The sequence below is a fragment of the Plecotus auritus genome (genome assembly GCF_963455305.1).
Source record: "Plecotus auritus genome assembly, chromosome: 4".
Lineage (NCBI taxonomy): Eukaryota > Metazoa > Chordata > Mammalia > Chiroptera > Vespertilionidae > Plecotus > Plecotus auritus.
Window position 1 is genome coordinate 5238330 of NC_137775.1, and position 21452 is coordinate 5259781.

The 21452-nt window shown below is 45.6% G+C and overlaps 1 protein-coding gene across 1 annotated transcript in view; it reads right to left on the bottom strand.

The window, feature by feature from the left end:
* Positions 1 to 474: 474 nt before the first annotated feature.
* The window catches only part of SNX9 (sorting nexin 9), a 70279-nt gene continuing 49301 nt past the window's right edge, over positions 475 to 21452 (bottom strand). The window contains 9 exon segments of the mRNA XM_080663533.1: positions 475 to 1970; positions 4081 to 4172; positions 6014 to 6128; positions 7876 to 7965; positions 9036 to 9112; positions 9688 to 9765; positions 12289 to 12392; positions 13997 to 14100; positions 17169 to 17299. Coding sequence (XP_080519659.1) covers positions 1923 to 1970; positions 4081 to 4172; positions 6014 to 6128; positions 7876 to 7965; positions 9036 to 9112; positions 9688 to 9765; positions 12289 to 12392; positions 13997 to 14100; positions 17169 to 17299 — 839 coding nt within the window. The 3' untranslated portion in view covers positions 475 to 1922.

Here is a 21452-nt window from a genome sequence, read left to right on the forward strand (position 1 = left end):
AGCCACACGCACACCCAGCTGTCCTCCCCCAGGAGGGGAGCTGGGCCCGCCTGGAGCTCTGCCCCTGCCAGGCGACCTCGTCCAGGTCTCCGCGTCCAGCCTCACCTCACTGGCTGGCTGCTGAGGGAGTCCATCTCTGCTGCTGGTCATTTTGAGATCAACGAAGGTACGTAGTAAACAGAGGGTGTTGGATTTGCCTGGGTCACATCTGCTCTTCAGCTCACCTTTTATCGCCTGCCAGGAGAGAGGTGCCTGGGGCAGTGGCGGGGTTGACGGGATGCAAGTGGGGTATCTGTGATTGCCGAGTGGGCCCTGAGGGCTCCCCGAGGTTCCATGAAGAAGCGGCCCAAATGCCCCTGGCCACCACTCCTTCCTCCCCCGCCTGCCCCGGTGGCACCGTGGCGCTGTTCTCAGCAGATGGCCACAAGAAGCAATGATTTTAAAAAATCACACACTAACACCACAAAGTGTTTTGAAAAATGGTTTGAGAATTTACTGTACAGGTTTTTTAAACAATTTATTTATATGTTCGCTTCTACATGCTTACATTTGTGTAAAACATTTATACATATTCTTTACAATTTGTACATATATTAAATGGCTATATCATAAACACTGTCCTATGAGATTTTATAAAAGAAAAATCAAGGGAAATTACTTATAAAACATTAACAAAAACCCGTGACACTAAAGAACAAGAAGTTCTCATTCATGTCCATCTGATTTCCTCTTCTACTTATTTTTTGGTTTCACTTCATTCATGCGGCCCTACGTTCCATTTTCTGTAACAGCGCGATCAGGGCAGAGCGAAAGCCGTGGAGATCACGGAGTAAGTAAGGCAAGAGTGCGGACGGGGACGCGTCCGCAGGAAGACAGTGTGCTGCGCGCTCAGACCCCAGGGATGGTCTGCAGGCTCTGCTTGGCGTGTGCCGGGCCCTGAAGTACCAGCGACCAGGAAAACTCCGGGGATTAGCGCACATTGTTCCGGCTGCCACCCTTCGCAGCCACTAAGCTTTTCCGTTTGGGGGGAGGGGGCGGCCAGGTAACTGTTTTCATCTGTCCGGTAATACCAACTGGCCCACCGTCTGCACCCAAATCAAGGGGCCAGTCCTGCTCTCACTTCTCCTTATGTCTGACGGGGCGGCTGAAGACTAAGCACAGGCAAGCCTGTGGATGGCGTCTGTCTCGCCCCCGACCAGGAGGAACGCTCACTCCTTCCTGAGCACAGGGTCAGCGCAGGGGTCAGCAGTCAGAGCACTGGGGAATGTTCCCAACGGGCCCCACGTGTTCTTTCCCGCGGAGAGCTGGCCCTGCTGAGGAAGGACGTGCAGGAGAGAATGCCCTCCTCATGACGACGCCCTCCAAAACCTCCTGATGGTGGGGCGGCATCGCTGCAGGGACAGCCTGTCGCAGCCCCGCGACCCCTCTGCCTCCTTTCCTGAAAACGCAAGCACTTGAGACAGAAATGTGTCAGTGAAAGGCATGTGGAGCTTCCTAAACAGACAGGAATTCCAAGGCATTGAAAAGAATTATAAAAATATATACAAACATATTTTTTTATTCTGGCATATTCCATATTTTTAAGAAAGCAATTAGTAACCATCTGGCCTTGGGTAAGAACTGGACGATTGTGGGCTTAAAAATTACAAATTTATGTAAAATATAAGTGGGGAAACCTCTAATTTTCCATTCAAAGTTCTGGTAATTTTAAATACTTTCCAAAAATAGAGACAATTTCCACCGGTTTAAATAATGGCTGTAGAAATGAAGAAAAGAAGACATATAACGGATGCCTTAGGTAAGAAAGTAAGTGTAGTTTTTGCAGCTCTATTTCTTTCGGTGTTGATTTTGGATGGGGGGGATTAGACTGCATTGCCCCAGGTCAGAGAAGCTCCTGGGAGTTTCTTCGTGCTCCGCTCCGTCTACATCACTGGGAAGCGGCCGAGGGCCTGCCTCAGCTTTTCTGCAATCTGGTGGGAAAGAGAAGATCTGAGATATCACCTCCACACAACTTCTCAGTGATCTGTTGTTTCCAGCTCTTGTGAGTTAAACACTGTAACAATGTCAAACTCTTGGGTCTATACATCTAGGCTCTCCCACGCTGCTGTGGGAGAGACCTGCTCAGACCCGGGACCAGATGCTCCCGGGCAAGTGCTGCTCCTCCGCTGAGGGCCCCCTGCCTCAGTGCGCAGCAGCATTTCAAGACCATCCCCTTTCCCTCCAGCGAGGCACGAGGATCCCTCCACCATGAGCTCCTAGGACCCAGCCGAGGGGCTCGCCCCATGCTCGCACCCTCTGCTACCACAGGGTAGACAGTGTCACCTTCGACATAAAGCCACTGTTGTCCTGCAGGGATGGCGTACCTATGTCTCCCCCAAGGACACACGCTCCTGAAGACAGAGGTCTCAGTCATCCTTGGATCCTGAGCGTTTGCAGTAAGTGCTTAGTGTGTTAACACTGAAGAAATGTTTGCTTCGTGAATATGCACATTTTAATAACTATGTTAGACCTATATATTATAAACCCTTAAAAATAAACCCTTTTATATATATACATGTATATATATACATGTGTATGTGTGTGTGTGTGTGTGTGTGTGTGTGTGTTACTGATTTCAGAGAGGAAGGGGGAGAGAGAGAGACATCAATGATGAGAATCATTGATTGGCTTCCTCCTGCATACTCCCCACTGGGGATCAAGCCCGCAACCTGGGCAGGTGCCCTGACCAGGAATCGAACCGGGGACCCTTCAGTCCGCAGGCCGACGCTCTATCTACTGAGCAAAACTGGCTAGGGCAGTGGTCGGCAAACTGCGGCTCACGAGCCACATGCGGCTCTTTGGCCCCTTGAGTGTGGCTCTTCCACAAAATACCAGGGCCTGGGCGAGTCTATTTTGAAGAAGTTTACATTTAAAAAATTTGGCTCTCAAAAGAAATTCCAATCGTTGTCCTGTTGGTATTTGGCTCTGTTGACTAATGAGTTTGCCGACCACTGGCTAGGGCAACACTTAGTTTCCTATTCTGAATTACAATGGCATTAACAGTTAAATCTCACTCGGGCTTGAGAATTATTTAGCAAATTAACATCAGAATTTCAAGATTTGCCCTTCAATCACTCTCTCACACAGAACACAGTGCCTGCTCTTCTAACACAGGGTGCAAGGCCACCACAGCGGCACCGGTGATCGAGTGCACAGCACAAGCACAGGAGCGCGCTGGGGGAGAGCAGTGCTTCGGGATCCTCTCTGCGCGCTTGTCTCCAACACCAGCTGCTCCAACGCACAGGCACGGCACGCATCAGGCACATCAGCCCAGCTCCTTCCCAGAACCGTGGCGGGGACAGACGGCTCGGCGGGGTCCAGTCCAAAGACGACACGCACGGACTGGGTTTGGGGCCTGCCTACTAAGGCCCTGGACCACCACGGGGCGATCCCACGGAAGGGTGGAGGACCTAGTCAGAACATGGCGCCAGCACACGGACAGTTATAAAGGGACAGGCGTGTCTTCAGATGGCTCACTTCTCATCTCCATGCTGGCGCCTGGCTTCCCGGGCTCGCTGCAAACACTGAGTTACGCACAGAGACAACACTTTACGTTCTCATTGATTTCTGAAGGAAGTAGTTAAGGCCTCGCTCTCTCTCTCTAATTCCCTCTCTGCAGTCCCTTGGTGCACTGTGACCCCTGTCACCAACAGAGGCCCCGCCTGTGGTGGCCCGAGCGGTGCCAGGCTCCTTCCCCGGCTGAGCCCACTGGGCGGCTGGGTGACCTCATCCATTCAGCAGTGTTCCCTGCACAGAGAGGCAGGGAGGGATGGAGGGAGCCACACAATAGGGTCTTCTCGGGGCCTCACCACTGGCACCCGATCCCCCTTCTTCAAAAGGAAACCTTATATTAACCCAGGGTTATTAAAAACGGAAGGGCAGAGGTAATTAAAAGATTAAGATAAACCCTAGGAAACATTTAGCCTCTTTGGGTTTACTACTTAGGATTAGAAAATTCAAGCAGATTAACTTGATGTGGTCGGAGTGAGTGACCAGGAACCCTCCCCTCTGAACAGACGGTGGGGCGGGCGGGTGACTCACCGTTTCATAGAACTGTACCTGCTGCTCCAGGTACAGGCGGATGACGCTGTTGTAGTCATAGATCCGGTTACTATGGAAGTGATTCATCTCCGCTACAACCAAAACCAGCACATCAGTCAGTTCCCCGACTCCACAACGACCCTGGCTTCTCTGCTCCGCTGCGGCTCCTCACCAGCCAGGTTCACCCTGGGTGGCCTCAGCACAGCGCCAGCTCTTTTTTTTTTTTTTTTTTAAATATATTTTATTGATATTTTACAGAGAGGAAGGGAGAGGGATAGAGAGTTAGAAACATCGATGAGAGAGAAACATCGATCAGCTGCCTCCTGCACACCTCCCACTGGGGATGTGCCCGCAACCAAGGTACATGCCCCTGACCGGAATCGAACCCGGGACCCTTCAGTCCGCAGGCCGATGCTCTATCCACTGAGCCAAACCGGTTTCGGCAACAGTGCCAGCTCTTTACAACTCACTTAATAGAGAGACTAGAAAAACCACTGAACAGTGAATGGCAAATAACACTTTCGAGTAGACGGAGGACTTTTGTTGATTTGTATATTCTCTGCAGATGACTGCAGTTCCGAAGTTCAGGTGTGTTTACGGGGGACCTAGCCAGGCACCTGGTGGGCCCTTTGCACCTGATCCTTAATGGGGCGTCACTGCCCGAGCACTGGGCTGTCAGAAAGCCACCTCTCATTAGCGAGAGGCTCTGCGCCCTACTCTTCATCTTTGCTGATGTCCCCACTCACAAAGGAATCCCTCATCACAGTGTGTCTCTCGGCTCCACCCCTCCCACCACAGCCGCCGAGGCCTTCCTCACCACAGCTGCTGCGTGCCTTTTCCCTTCCACTCCCGGCCCAGAAAGCCAACTGCTGGCATCAACGCCTACAAAAAGCTAACTGTTCTGAGTTCTATAGTATCTGAAGCTCTTCATTTATCTATCTGGATAAGCTCAAAGACAAGTTCAATACCAAATTCCCTATTTCAAACCCTTCAGCACCCAAATCTGCAATCCGGTTTCCCATCTCTGCTCTAGCTGAAGTGCTGGAAATCTCTCCTACGCCTCCTCTCCCACGAACCCCCTCGCCCCGAGTGCTCCTTGGAGGGCCGGCAGTGCTGAGTTCTCCGCCCCAGCACATCTTCCTCGGTGCTCCAAACCTCACCGCACAAGCAGTGGCTTCGGGCTGGGCTGTCGAGCCAACGCTGCCCCTCCAGTGTATCCCACGTAACCAGCAAACCCTTCTCCCTCGAGCATTTCTTCTCTCAAAACCTTTTAATGGCTTCTTAATGCCCACATCAAGACTAGACTCTGCCTGGCTTTCAAGGCCCTCCACAATCACCAACGCTTATTCCCCAATAACCTACAAATATGTTTTATTCCCAAAGGCCACTGGCATCCTTCTGCACTATTTTGTACGCTTCGGTTCGTGCTAGAGCATCCGTCTCTTCTCCTTTCCCATGAATATTCTATCTGTCCACCAAAACAGGACAAACCCGTTCCCTGCTCCTCGGAGAACACTCAACTACGTAAAAATCAATGAACTCTTCCTTTTACTAGGAGTCACACTGTGCCTAGCTGCTACCTCCAAATGCCTTTACACACCACGGTCCTCAGCCATGGAGGCTACAGGCTGCTAATAGCTGAACTTGGGAACTGGACAGAGCATTAGGAAGGTGCTGATATTAAGGCTGAAAAAGGTACCTTCAATGTCCCTAAGAAATAATAAAAATGTGCAAGTTTAATCAAACTGTCACTCATAGCCATGTCGGGTCAATGTCAGTTTTCATCAACACGGGGGCCCTGCGAACAAGTGGCTTATGAGGATGTCCCAAATCAGCTCTTACGTAACTGAGGTTCACATCTGGGTTTCTCTCCAGCAAGGAAGACAGCAACTCTGCTGGGAAAACAGGCCCACCTGCTACACAGACTCCTCACCTTGTAACGCGTAAGACATGGTGCCGACGCGCTTCACCATGTTCTGTTTGTCCTGTGGGGTGATTTTGCTAGTAGCAACCAGTTTATCACTTTCTTTCACTTTTTCTATTGCTGCCTGTGAAACATAGAAGTGAAATGGCATCAATAAAACAAGGCTGAAAGGATCATTCCTCAGTTTAAAATATAACCAAGCAACCACCTCTTTTATAATGACTTGCTGTTGAACTGGACAAGGTCCCTACAAGGTAACATAGGAAAGCACCCACACACGACTCCTTTAAGTCACCTGCAAGCAAAAGGTAACTGCTCTTGGAAGTGTCACTGAGCTAGGATTTAGTTTTATGCTGTGAGCAAGCAGGAGGCCCGACAGCGCTCCATTTCTGGAGTATCGGTGGGCCACCGCCAGGGTCAGCGCAGTTCCAAGCAGGACGCAGCGTCCTCGCAGGCGCTCGGGGAGGACGGGCTCAGTGTGCACGCACAGCGCTCCCTGCGCTCAGGGGGAGGACTGACAGGGGGGTGCTTAAGCGAGCAGGCTGGAGGCTCGAGCTTTGCTGCGATTTCCGAAAGACGCACTGAGTCCATTTTAAATTAATATTTAGATGGAAGTAGCTGTAGAAGCTGCTGAATACCTCTCAGCGCTCATTACTTAGAGCCGCCTGGAAAGAAAACCTCCAAGCTCGCGGATAAATTCGGCTCCGCACCTAGAACTCACTTGGTGGGATACATTCCTCAAACAAGTTAACTGATCTGAGTTATTTAACTGAGATTTTAATTTTACTTTTCTTCAGTTTTATTGGAATGTAATGACATGTAGCATTGCATTAACTTAAGGTGTGCAACATAATGACCTGTTACATGTGTCTACTGTGAAGTGATCACCACAGTAAGTCTAGTCAACATCCATCTCCCTCACAGAATTACAAATATTTTTCCTTATGATGAGAATATTTAAGATCTACTCTCGCAGCAATTCTGCTTCTGTTACATATTTGAAGGAAAGAAAATCACTATCTCAAAGAGACAGAACACTCGCAGGTCGCTGCGGCACGACTTAAAATAGCCAAGAGACAGAAACAACCTAAGTGTCCATCAACGAATGAATGGATCAAGAAAATGTTCTGAGATTTATATTAAGTTGTCTAAGTTGCACAAAACTTCTTATTTACGTATGCGATCTATCTCTTCATACTTTAATTATACTAGTAAAGCCAAATGCTAAAATGGGCTCTGACCAGGCCTTCGTAGAGTTTCCTAACAAATCCCAGCACAGCACTGTGTCCTGGAGGCCCACAGCTGTAAGATCCCAAAGTCTGAGGTAATACAGATTTTGAAACAGAGACAAAAATTAACCAGAAACAAAATTTGAGTATACCCTAAGTCCATTTTTAAATTTAGTTTAAAAATACCTTTTAGACGGGAATTATGTAGTTTCCTTTTTATACTATGTATAAACATATAATGCCAACACTGACCATGTGGATTTTAACTAGAACACTCGTGGTCATTTCATGCGCCAGGGCAGGGTCTTTGAGGACTTGCCCAAGCAGCTGACAAGTCTCACTGGTAAGAGAGGATCATTCCTATTACTGTCTTGGATTTCAAACATCATGATACCTAACTACATGCATGAAGATATACTTTTCATATGTTTAGTTCCTTCAAAATAATGTTGCTTTTTAGTAACAAAAGAAACAAAAACTACTCTTATATCCAAACATGTGATGGAACCTTGCTAGTTAAACACACCAAGGACTTCCAGGGGTCCCAGAAAGCTTCCCGCCTCAGGAGTGAGAGGTGGGGCCTGTGCCTGCAGCTCCCGATGCACCCCCACTCTCTGCTGTAAACTTCCACAATCAAGTTACCTTGTGAGCGCCGATAATGTCAGGGAAGCAGCCGAGGAACCCTTTATATTCATGATTACATTCCATCAGGAAATGGAGGTCTTTCCTTGGCTGTAACAAGACACAAGTCGGTTGTTACTGGCAGCGGAATGCAGACCATCACGGGAAAGAAAACCCCCAGCTGAGGACTGTATCAGCCAAACCCGCCGGCACTCATCAAGTGACTGAGTGTTAAGCATTCAGCTTATTTTCCTACAAGGAAATAATCCCAGAGTCTGTACCCTCCACCACAGGTTGTAAAGAAAATTATAACACATCAGGTAATATTTTGGTTGGCTTGAGGTGGCCCAAAATACAACACCACGAGGAAAAGAATGTTAGGACTATATGTTTACATACAAGGAAATAAGATGTTATAGTTTAATGTCTAAATTTTAGCAGAAAATGTAAAAGTATTATTAGAAAGTGGCAACGTTAACATTTTCTATTTTCCTGAATTACAAATTTTAATAGCTATGTCATGCACAGTTCTAAAAAAGAATCTTTTTTCCAAGTAGCAGAGAGTAATTAATGACATGAGTGTGTGTCCACAGGCACATGTGTAAAACACATTTTAAAAAGTTATCTGAAAAAAAATTTTTTAATTCAGGGATTTGAAACAACTTAGATGACTATGTCCTTGGAGGAACTTATTTCAGTATCTGCGAGAGGTGAGACGGGCGACTAGACTCCAGCCCACACCCTGTCTGTACCGAGGACGGGCTCCGTGCTGGGGCTGGAGCAGGAGCCTTCGCCTTATCAGCTGTTGAGTCCTGAGCGCCATGTAAGTGAGCTCCTTCCAAGGTTGGCGCCTCCGTCACCACTTTCCCGAGGGGGAAACCGAGGCAAGTAGGAGTCCAAAGGGGACTTGAGCAGTGCTCCTTCCTGTACATACTGGTCCCTGGCGGCTAACGACAGATCCAAGCCCTTGACCCTGGAAGGTATTCTTTTAGATTTCTTGATGACAACTTTACCCACCACCTTAGCTAAATCTAAGAAGCCAAATACAATTTAAAAAGATACATAGGAGTAGAAAAGTAGAGGATAACCACTGGAGCATTTGTCTTAAAACTTATTTTAAATTAAGTATGTAGATTAGATGGCATAAAATATCACATGGAATTGTGTGGTTATGTCAATACCTGCTCTGCCACGAGACTGGCAATTTCTTCGTAAGTCTTTCCTGCTTCTGTTATTGCATCATTGAGATCTGTTTCACCTGAAAGTCATCACAGTTACCAGAGGTTGTAAGTTATGTCTTTTCATTCATTTTATTTAATAATTTTATGACAGAAAATTTCAGACATTTTAAAACTGGAATGAATCCCTACATGTACCCATCACCTAGCCTCCCAATGAACAGTTCATGGGCAGTATTTTTTCACCTATACCAGTGGTTGGCAAACTGCGGCTCTGTTGACTAATGAGTTTGCCGACCACTGACCTATACCATCCACTCCCACCTCCCTTCCGCTGGCCACATAACATTTCATCCATAAATGTCACTTAGAAGATAAGGACTCTTTAAAAAATAAGGACCAGAGCGTATTACAGTGAAGACAATTGTCCCTGATGTGAATTATCAGTGTGCAGCTTGCTGGCAAAGAAGCTGGCGAGGAAATACACTTAACAACCCTCCACTCTCCTCTGCAGTCACACGGTGCGGCTGCACAAGGCCTGAGCGGAGCAGCCAGCCAATCTGAGTCGACGCCGAGGTGCTTGTCTGCAGGAGCCGGAGCGGCCGGCAGTCTGGGTAACACACTGACGCTCACTGGATAGGTAGGTAAAGCCTACCTTGGTAAGCACTGGAACTGAACACCGTTGCCAAGCTCTGCAGGGCCTTCCCTATCTTCTGATATTCCTTGGGGAGGGCTGAAAGAGAAAAAGAAAGAAATCGTCAGCTAGTCCACCCCGCAGACTGAAGTGGGACTCAACTATTCTCTAAAAGTGATTACTTTTATAATAGTAGAAATTTGAAGTGATTCAAATAGTTTATATGCTATAACAAAATGATAGGGGTTTTTAAATTTATTGTTTTTTTTTCAATCAAATTCTTTCAATTTATAATTAATCACTTGTTTAATGAACGGTGCATGCTGTTATTAACAGCCAGCACCACTGCCCATCCTCACTTACTGAATGACATCTGTGTGGACGGGCAGCTGCTAGAAGACGATTCTAGTGTGCACAGTGCTACCTATCACAGGCCACCCGCTCCATCACAACGACCCCTCCACCCGCTGCAGACACCCCTCCACTTCATGGGGAGGAAGGGGAGGGTCAGATCAGTAAAGTGACGTGCTCAGGGTCACATGGCTAATGAAACTGTGCATGTGGCACTTCTGATTCCCATTACATGGCTCTCCCCGCTCTGCTATGTATGTATGAAAAATTATTTGCAAAACAAACCAAAACTCAAAGCAACGAGGTGTGGAGACAAAGGCAGAGGGACTCCCAGGACCAGGCAGGAGGGATTTGAGTTTTCTCATCCGTTGGTATAAACTGTGTGATGGCAGGGGCCCACTCGGTGGCTGGACAGTGAGCACTCAGGAGCTGCGGTTTGCTGCTCTGTTGACGAATGAGTTTGCCGACCACTGCTCTAGGCAATGTGGGGCCACAGGCTCCGCTGCGACTCCTCACCTGTGCACTGTAACATGCAGGAGGCCACGACTACACATAAGTAAACGGGGACGGCTTGTTCCTGCAGCACTTTATTACAAAAGTCGGGGGACGGCCACATTGGCCTGCAGGTCCGAGTTTGCCCATCCCTGATGTAAGGCTTCACTTTCAAGTCTGCGTCACAGACCTCAGAATTGCTACTCACTTGCTTTGTTATTTTAATACTAGAGGCTCAGCATGCACGAAACCGTGCCGATAGGGTCCCCAGGCCTAGCCTGGCCTCCATCGCACGGCCTCTGCTGCCCTGCGACGCTACGTGAAGCTCCCCGCCCCGGGAAGCTCCGCGATGCTCGCGGCCCCTTGACTGCTCCGCAAGGCTCCCCCTGTCCCTCGACTGCTCCGCAAAGCTTGCTGCCCACCTGCGAAGCTCGCTGCTGGACGCTCCGTGAAACTCCCCCTGCCCTGCCACTGCTCCGCTAAGCTCACGGCCACCCCGTGAAGCAGCCGCCATCACCGTTCAACAGCCCCCAGTCCCGCCCTGCCGCCAGCCCCCCCTTATGGTGAGTGGCTTGGGGGCTGGGGGAGAGGGGGAACCCAGAGGTGCTCCATGCACTTCATGGTGACCGGTCACCTGTTCGGTCGTGAGGCCAGCTAGCTCTTTATATATATTAGGATTGCACCCTCAAGTCACTCTACATTCAGTTTCTTGTTCATTAAAACTGTTATCGGACTTCAAATTGATTCTTTTCCATTATTTAGAAGAAAAATTCCACCTTTAAAAAATCTTTACAAAAACAGGTAATTTAACCGTCTTCCTATGCTGGTACCGAAGTACTGATATAATGTTAAAGTGAGTATGCATTCTTTTTAGACTTCAAAGCCAAGCCATTCTTATTTTTATAAATAACTGGGGATGAGCAGGGTTCTTGTAGGTCTTAGGGACAGACTAGCAGGACCTCGTTCTCACGAAGTTAACACGGGTGAGCACCAACTGCAGCTCAGAAACCCGGGATTTCTCTGGGGGCTCAGAAGGCTGTGCTGGCAATAAGGGCAGAATGGATGTAAGGGGAGGAGACGCCTCATCCTCTGGGGCAATCAGACCACCTGTGTGAACGCTACCCTGCCGCGGGTCCGGCCTCTGGAGCCTCCGAGCCTCAGGGAGGAAGGGCGGAGGCTGTGGCAGGCTCCAATGGACACCTGTGCCTAGGCCGGGCTATCCGACACCAGAGCTCATGGTTCTGGGAGCGCAGCAAACGCGGCTCAGCAGGCTGACAGTCTGCAAACAAAGGGAAGTGAGGGGACAAGACGTCCTGGAGGACATGGCAACGGCAGGCAGGAAGCACACCCGGCGGTGCCACCGGCCCCTCAGCAGTGCTCCTGGTCCGACCTGTCTTGTGTTTTCTACCAATCACATTGGTTTTTCCTGAAAATTAGGTTGTTAGTCAAATCAACACCTTGCCAATGGAGGAAGACTGAAAACGATAATAATGAGCTACAACTATTCTCTCAACACGCAGAAAGGATACATTTTTCATAGATTAAAAACCCCAAATAACTGGAAATATTTAAGCAAATGTGGTGTTTTTTTAAGAGGTCTTGAACTGGCTTTGTTAGAGCCGACGGTCTGTTGTTGACTTGGGTTGAGAAGTGAGGTTCACCGCAGAGCTATGGGAAGGGCATGCTCAGGTCACTAAACGCACTGCTGCCTAAGGGGTGTGGCCCCCGGGGTGACAAAGGCCGCAGAGCGAGCCCGGGCGGCGCCGGAGGTGCACTCACGTCCGGTGCATCGCTTCCAGTGCTCCTGCCCCACCGTCAGCAGCTCCTTCACGCCGTCGTCCATGGCCTTGGTGAATTTACCAACAGCATCGCACTTCTGTTCTCTGTGGGGCAAAAACACAAGAAAAAAAGTGCCTCCTGGGCTCAGCCACCGAATGTCCCGCGTCGGGGGCAGGAGGAGAAACACCACGGTGGTCAGAGAGCCTCACACCGAATGTAACCACAGGCACTGTGTCCTTGCGTCAGAACCGCCGCCCGTAAGCAAATCAGTCTTACAAACAGGCGTGATTCAGGCTTTTAAAGAACGAGTTAGAAATGTGCCATTTCTATTTTACTCTGCTTCCTTCTCCCCTCAATTCCTTGTGAATGTCAAGTAAAACTATTCTAAAGTGAATAAAACCCTCATTTCCTGACTGTCTTACTTAGAAAAATTCCTCGTGGGCAGTACCATGGAACCTGTAAGATACAGAGGGCTGCTAATGGCAGGGGTTCCTCCTCCCGACAGTGAGTCCCAGAAACAACCCACGGACGGCCACCCCATCTCCCCGCTGAGCCTCGAGGATGTTTAAAACATGCGGCACCGGACTACTGAGTCAGGGCACTGACCTCTTTCCCTTAGATCGCCAAGTTAAAAACTGACAACAGCCAACACAACAATAGCCACTTGGTGTGAATGAATCAAAATTCCAGCTATTTTTTATTTTTGTCAGCTTGGCAAAAAATACAACATGATTTTTGGTATGTCTCAGGTTTTAGTCATTAGTTTATGTGCATGAGATGAAAAAGATGGGAAATCACTGCTCTAAGGTGATGCTGAATATATCAATTCTTTAAGGATGTAAAAAGTATTTACCAACCTGAAAAAATCATCACAAGATACTTTTCTTTTTTAATTATGGAACGCTTCACGAATTTGCACGTCACCCTTGCACGGGGGCCATGCTAATCTTCTCTGTATCATGCCAATTTTAGTGTATGTGTTGCCGAAGCAAGCACACAAGACACTCTTAAATTTAAAAAAGATGATAAAAGAGAATGCATGTTGTGAGGTCATTTTTGTTTAAACAATTTCTCCTTTAGATACGTACGTACCAAGGAGGGTTTGGGAAACTATAGATATAGGCCGACGTATTAACGCTGACTTTCTCGCTGGGTAGTTGGAAGATTGTGTGTTGTGTTTTTTTTTTTTTCCTTGTCTATGTTTTTGGTAACACATATGCAACGATTTTATAAAAAAAACGTTTCTTAAAATAAAAACAAACCTCAAGACTTATTAGTCCTTACATAGAAAAGGAATTACTGCAAATTCTCCACAAGCCCACATTAAAGAAAAGATGACGTGATAAAGCACAGATAAAGCAGCCAGAGATTACTTCCTCCGAGGCAATGCTCAGAGACTCCGCTCTGTGGACTGTGCGTGGGTGTGAGCTGGCTCGGTGCCACTCGGCTTCATCATGCTTTACTAGGAGTACCCACCAACCACTGGGTCAGCTCCGAGATCACTGCCTGCAGGCCAAAAGGAAGCAGACTGCCATGTGGTGCTCTGCTGGGAGATGTGCTTTCACGACCCGAGATGCTTTCCTTGATACGAGCCCCACTCCTTTCCTACACTCGAGCCTGACCGAGTCCCACCTGCGCTGTCCTGCCAGACCTGTGAGCAAAGGCGGTGGACAGTTGAGAAGAAGGCAAATCTGGCAGTGTCTCTTACATTTCTATTAGGTCCAAGTCAGGGGCCTCTGGTTCCATGGTGGAAAATATCATCACTCCCACCAGCTCATCTTTCTCCGCCTTCCTCTTCCCCGTTTTCCATTCCTGTAAATGGGAGGGCCATGAGTTAAACTGGTCTTTCAAAACCCCCGGCTCACTGATCACCTCTACCTTTCTAATTCTCAGGAAGCAGCTCCCCAACATCTCCCTCTGCCCCGTGGGCCACGTCCTGCACATCTCAAATGTAATCTCATGTGAACAGCGCCCGTGCCCAGCATGGTCTCTGAGCGCCCACGCCCTTCCCGAGTGAGGTGACTCAGCCACTGTTCCTTTCCCAACCGCTACCAATCTAAACACACCTATGAATTCGGACAAAATGCCTTAAATTTTTAGGCTGTTCAGTTCTAAAAAGGGTTAACACTTTTCTAAAATAGAAGACAGGAACCAGTACTATGGGCTAGTTTAAAAACATATTATTGCAAGACATACATAACATACATACACACACATACAGAAAAGTGCCCATGCAAGGGATTCTCACAAAGTAAATTCCTGCGTCACTACCACCAAGACCAAGAACGGGGAAGAGCTAGCATTCCAGAAGCCTCCGCATGTCCCTCCCAATCACCACCCTTCTCTCCCCCACAAGTTAACCATTACCCTCTCTCTCCTTCATGGTTGTCAGTTCATCACTTTTCTTTAGAATTTTACCACCTAGGCATGAGTCCCTAAAGTATAGTTTTCCTAGTTTAAATAGCAAAGAACTCAATACATTTTTTTGTGTATCTGGCTTCTTTGGCTCAACCTGTGTATAAGAGATGCATTCACACTGTTGTTATAGCTATACAATATTCCCTAACATGAATACTCCCCCATTTATTTATCCATCCTATGACTGGTAGTCACCCCTGGCCCCTGCCAAGTTATGAATGAAGTTGTTATGTATGTCTTCATATACACTGAGTGGCCAGATTATTATGATCTCTGAACGCATAATAATCTGGCCACTCTGTGTGTGTGTGTATTAGAGGCCCGGTGCATGAATTTATGCATGGGTGGGGTCCGGCCAGCCTTGCCAGGGGGAGGGGACATAGGCAGTTGGCCGGCCAGCCTGCTGGTTGAACTCCTGGTGGAGGGGACAATTTGCATATTAGCCTTTTATTATATAGGAAGCTATACACTGAGTGGACAGATTATTATGCGTTCAGAGAGCATAATAATACGGCCACTCAGTGTGTGTGTGTGTGTATAGTCTCACACACACGAATTTCTGTGAGGTATAGGAATGGAAAACTGTTCCACTTTAGATAATATGAAACTGTTTACCAATTCTCACACCCACAGGCAGTGTGTGAGCCCCCGTAGCTGCTCATCTCACTTATCAGACTTTCTAATTTTAGCCTTCCTGGTGAATATGTAGTGGTATCCACTGTGGTTTATTTTGCATTTCCTTGATTACTAATGAGATTAAGTACTGTTCTAAACAGTTGTTGAGGATTCTATACTTTCTTTTGGGAAGTCCTTAATCAAATCTACAATTTTTCTGCTGGGTTGATTACCTTACCTTTTTGTTTGGGTTTTCATATATTCTAAAATCCAGCCCTTGGTTGGTCCTACTTGTTCATATCTTAGTTTGTTTTCCACAATGGCTTCTGATGATAAACGGAAGTTTTTTGTTTTAATGCAATCTAAATTTCTAAAAAATCCAAATTTCTTCCTGTATGGTTAGTTGTTTTTGTCTTATTTCAGAAACCTTCCCTACTCTAGCGGAATGAAGCTATTCTCCCATGTCGCCTTCCAGAAGCTTTATTGGTTGCCTTTCACATTTAGACCTCAGAATGATCTGGAAATGATTTAAAACTTTATACAATGGAAACTTCCAAATATATACAAAGGTAGAGAGAAAGAACAATAAGCCCCTACAAGACTCAGCCCTCAACAATTATCAAAAATTTACCAGTTGTGTTTTATCTACTCTATTGTTTTTTTTCTTACTTAAACGGACCTCTCAGATAGAAGGCCATGTTTTAAAAACATAACCACCATGCTAATGTCAACCCTAACAAGATCAACAGCACGTTATTATGCGGTGGGAGCCATGCTTTGATTTCCCCAGTGGTGCCATCTAATGCAGCGGTCGCCACCTTTCGGACCTCATGGACCACCAGTCGTCCGCGGACCACCGGTTGGCGACGGCTGATCTAATGGACTTAGCACCATTTATTAAAAGGACCGTCCTTCCCCACTGTATCAGCATCCTCTGCGTCAGATATTAAGTGTGTGTTCTGTCCTGTTCTGCTGTTCTGTCGTCTTTTTTTAGGCCACTTCCTTGCTTCTGAAATTCTTTACAGTGAGTCCTGATATCCAATCAAGTCCTCCTCCCACTTCATGCTTTTTCAAGAGTATCTCGGCTATTTTAGTGCTTTGATTTTCTACATATGACAACTCTTCTGTTCTTCAATCCATGAAAGACAATGTTGGAAAACTTATTTAAGTCTTCTTTTATTTTTCTCAACAGTGTTCCATAATTTTTTATGTAGATCTTTTGTAAATTTCCTTGTATTTACTCCTAGAAATTTGGTATTTTTCATGCTGTTGTAAATGATCGTTTTTCATACTTTCATTTTCTGTTTATTGCCAATATACAAATATGCAATGTCTTATACCCAGCTACCTCACTAACCACTTATTTCTAGTAATTTTTCTGTAGATTCATTGGAATTTTCTGTATCCATCCATCTACATGAGTTATTGACTACAAAAATCAGTTTTTATTGATTATCTCTGCCTCTCTCTCTCCCTCTTCCTAATATCAATTTTTAAAAAATTGACCTGACCATAAAAAAAAAAAAAATCACTCACTCTGTTTCCCTCACTTCTCGCTGGTAATATCCTGCACAGTTTGGGGTCTATCCTATTTCTAGCATCTAGGAACCATTCCTCACCCTAGCACACCCTTTGCCCCATCTACTCCGGGCCAATCTGTTCTCCACAGATGGAGAACCATCCCAGCAAGCAGTTCTTTCAGACTTTGTGACTAATTTCCTACCCCTGGGATTTAGGCTTCTATCCCCATTGTCTTTGTAGAGAAAATCAGAAGTAACGATCCAACTGACATAATTTTAACTCCTTTCAGACATAAAATTGATGTGAATATGACAATTATCAAATACCTTTTCATCCCGGAAATTTAGAAACTGCTGGAAAACCTCACTTTCTGAAATTACCGGATGCCGACACATCCTGGTCATCCATGCCTGAAGTCTCTCCATGCGCATTTTGATAAATTCTTCTTCAAAGCGACCTGCAAGGGATGTGCCGAGAGGATGTACCACTTTGTTGAAAAGCTGTTTATATAGCTAATGGCTACTTGGTAGAAAGTTATTGGTAAAAGGTAAACCATGGTAATTTTTCACTAACCTAAAAACAAGCAACAGCCCTAGCACATACAGAAGATGCAGGCTTGATCCCTGGCCCTGGTTGGGGCTTGTGTGGGAGGCAACCAATTGCTATGTCTTTCTCACATCTATGTTTCTCTCTTTCCTTCCCTTTCACTTGCTCTAAAAATCAATAAAAAAATATCTTCAGGTGAGGATTCACAAAAAATAATATAAATAAAGAAAAAAAAAACAAGTAACAGTGAATTCTCAAAGACCCACAGGAATGATACAATAGACTTTTTAGTTTATAAGCATGAAATTACAATTTAACAAGTCAACAAACCTTTTAATTGTGATAAGAATATTATAACCTCAAAGTGCTATTTTCCTCAAGGTTCCCTAAAGTATTTTAAAAATTTAAAGTAAATCTTATTTCAATATGAAAAACCTTCTCTTTCTTATAAAGTAATCTGTGGCCATATTAAGTCCTATTGACAAGAAAGAGGTAATATTGTTGAATTTAGTAAGTAATTCTTACAAAAGACTATGAAATTTCTATATTTATAAAAATGTGACCATGCAGTATAATCTCAGATATACAAATTTAAGTTTAGTATTTATGCAAAGTAACTCAGGACTGTAGCTTTTTTCCCCCATTTTATTTTTTAAGTTACTTAAACTGAAAATAGAAAAAGCAATTTTTCCATGAATGCAATAATGAAAGCTGCCATTTTTACAAGCCTACCAAACAAAACCACTATCAGTTAAAGGGCTTTTGGCAATGGAGATTCCAGCTATGGTCAAGTGAGGCAAGCTAACCCAGTCCCCCCACGTAACTATAAACCCAGACAAGCAAAACAATCAGCGCTCTGGAAATCCACCGAAGGCCAACAGCCATCTGAGAAATATGTTTGCAAAACTGCCATACTTCGGGCAAAAACAGTAGAAATCTGTGGCGTCTGGCTTGTGGCTGCTCCTGTCTTCCCCTCCTGCCCCCACCCTCCCATCTCTCCTTGGCCGACATGGGCGTTCTACCAGGATGGAGCAGGGTGTGAAGACTGGCAGCTGCTCTTCCCTGGGAGGAAAGAGCTCACTTGATCTGGAGCGTGGGAGATGCCCGTGCTCAGTGGTGGGGCAGTGACAATCCAGAGGCTGTGAACAGGGAGGCCAACAGCTCCATGAGCCAAGGTTACGAGGTGGAGCCAGACTTTCCAGGCAGAGGCTGAGTGCAGGAACAGGGGAGACTTGCTGGGGTCCAGGCCAGGCATGCACTCCCAGCCAACCTGAGGCTATACACACGAGAAGGAGACACAAAAGGGGCCCTCGAAAAAGGAAAAACCAGGGCTAACTTGAAAATGACCTGAGCTTTGAATTTGCTCCCCTACTCACTCACAGGTCCCTTGGCAGAGGGCAGAAGCTCAATGGCCTGAGGCAGGCTTACCACCAATACACACAGACACAGGTGAACCCTAGGAAGCCATACTTAAAGGATAAAATAAAACTGAGCTGCAGGAGAGACAGATGTCAGAGATTTAGCCTAGCAAGTTACTTGTAAATCAAACAAACAAAACAAAGCAGAAACAACAAGTTTCAGAGAGAAAATTGCTAAAATATATTCTCCAAAATGTTCAGTTTTCAACAAAAAATTAAGAGATTGCAAAGAAACAGCAAGGCATGATCCATATGAGGAAAAAAGCAGTCAAGAGAAACTGTAAGTGTTCCCAGATGCTGAATTTCACAACAAAACCAAAACAACGAAGAAGCTTCTATAAATATGTTCCAAGAACTAAAGGAAGCCATGTTAAAAAAACAAAATTAAAGAAAAGTATGACAAGGAATCAACAAATAGAGACTCTTAAGAAGACAGAAATTATAAAAAAAAAAGAATAAAAAATTTTGAAGTTGAAAATACAATAACTGAAATTAAAAATTCACTGTAAGGTTTTAACAGCAGATTCAAGATGGCAAAAAAAATGAGTGAATCTGAATATAAATAAACAGAAGTTATTTAATCTGAAGAACAGAGAGAAATAAAACTAATGTAAAATGAACGGAGCCTCAGAAAACATCAAGCACACCAAACATTCTCATGATGGGAGAACCCAAAGGAGAAGAGAAAGAAGAAAAAAATATCTTAAGAAATAATGTGGGGAAATTTCCCAAATTTGATGGAAAACTTTAATTTACACTTCCAAGAATCTCAACAAACCCCATGTAGGATAAATATAAAGAATCCATGCCAAGATATAGCAGAATCAAACTTCTGAAAGACAAAACAAAATCAAAATTTGAAAGCAGCAAGTGAAAAGCAATTTATCATCTATGGTGGGTGTATGTGTGTGTTTGTGTGATGGGTCCGGACAGCTCCTGTATATGAAAACTCTTCAAATTCTGCACTTACTAGGAATAGAGATTAAGTACTCTATAAGCTTAGGCTGTGCAGAAACAGTCTCGTCTGTTGGATATAAGGAGGGACAGAAAAAGACCCCATAAATCAGCATAGACCTGAGTTATACCGAATTCCCCATTATGACCAAGTGAATTATACCAAGAGTTCATAGCCTACTCATTGATTCTTAACTTCTTCCAGAAAATTTTCTGACATAGCTGGTTTATTTCCAAATAATTTCAGGTGTTATTTTGTGCTTGATAAGATTTTTATAGCAAGTTTCAGAGAATTTGGGGGGGAAAAAGGGGGAAGGAATTCCCCTTTTCCCATTTTTAATAACCCTACTTAGGTTTTCACTAAGAATGTGAACATACCAGTTTTGCACCCAGGAGTAAAGCCAGGTTCAGTCAATATTATTTCACAAAACCCCAAATCTATGAATAAAAAATGGTAGCTGTAGGTTTTTCAGGGACAGCTCAGCAAGTCCACAGAAATGCGGTGACATCATATGTTGGCATTTCTATTCTGTCCTCCAGACTTAAGTGCGAGGGGAGTTTGTTTACACAATAATGATCTTGTGGCATCGGGGCAGGAGGCAATCAAGAGGAGGGAGAGAGACAGTGGCTTCTGTGCTTTTCAGTTTCCTCGGCACATATCCCAGGCAGTGAATCAAAGCTCAGCTCTCTGCACACGACGGGTTGCTGCTTTCTGCTTTTCTGTGACATCCCCCTGGCTTCGGGCCTGAACTTTTCTTTTAAAAAAACCCATACAAACCTTAATATGGGAACAGAACCATGACTCCACAATGCTTTAAAATAGCACAGAGTTATCTGATTTAGACTAAACAATGTATTAAAACCTAAGTGATCTGAAAATTCCTCAGCCCTGAAATAACTCAATCCACTTATTCCACATATTGGGCCAGTCAAGTTGATAAAGGAGAGTAAAATGAACTGCAATTTGAAAATATGGAGAAAGGCAGGCTGAAGTTTTCAGGGAAAGAAATCTAAAATTTTAAAAAGCAAGCTGTTATTTAAAGCAATAGGATGACAAAAGGAGGACTAGTGAACTGCGAACCGGGCACAGAACTAGGGGTAAGTGACCCCTTGGAGTGGAAGGAGGCAGCAATGCACACTAGCCCGGTCGCCCTGACACGGCTTCCAGTGGATGTGCCCGCCCCACAAGGGACTGCTCGGGGCCGGATGAGGGCGAGAACGTGTTTACGGGCCTGGCAATGCAGCCCAGCCCCACTCCCCATTCTGCTGTGACAATCTGAAATGTTTGAAAATTAAAAAAAAAATCAAAATCCAAACAACTTTTTAAAAACATGTTTCTATGTCCTCAAAAATTTTCAGAGAAACAGAAAATAAGTACAAGGTAACGTTTTAAGGAGAAGAACAAACTTCTTATGCAAAGGTCCCTCATTCTAACTAAGATTAGTGGGTCCACATCTCATAACGTTGAACAGCGAGCTTTGGACTGAGATTCCGATGCCAATGCTGGGCAGGGCGTGCTCAGCGTTTCTGAACTGAGACAGCACGGCGACCTGTCTGGGCACACAGACCCCGGCATGGAGGGTAACTTCACTACAGCACTGACGTGTCCTGAGCCGGCTCTGCCATGTGGCTGGTTAGGTTTCTCAGTTCCTCTCTCAACTGTTTATCTCAACTCTACGGGGTGGGGGTTAG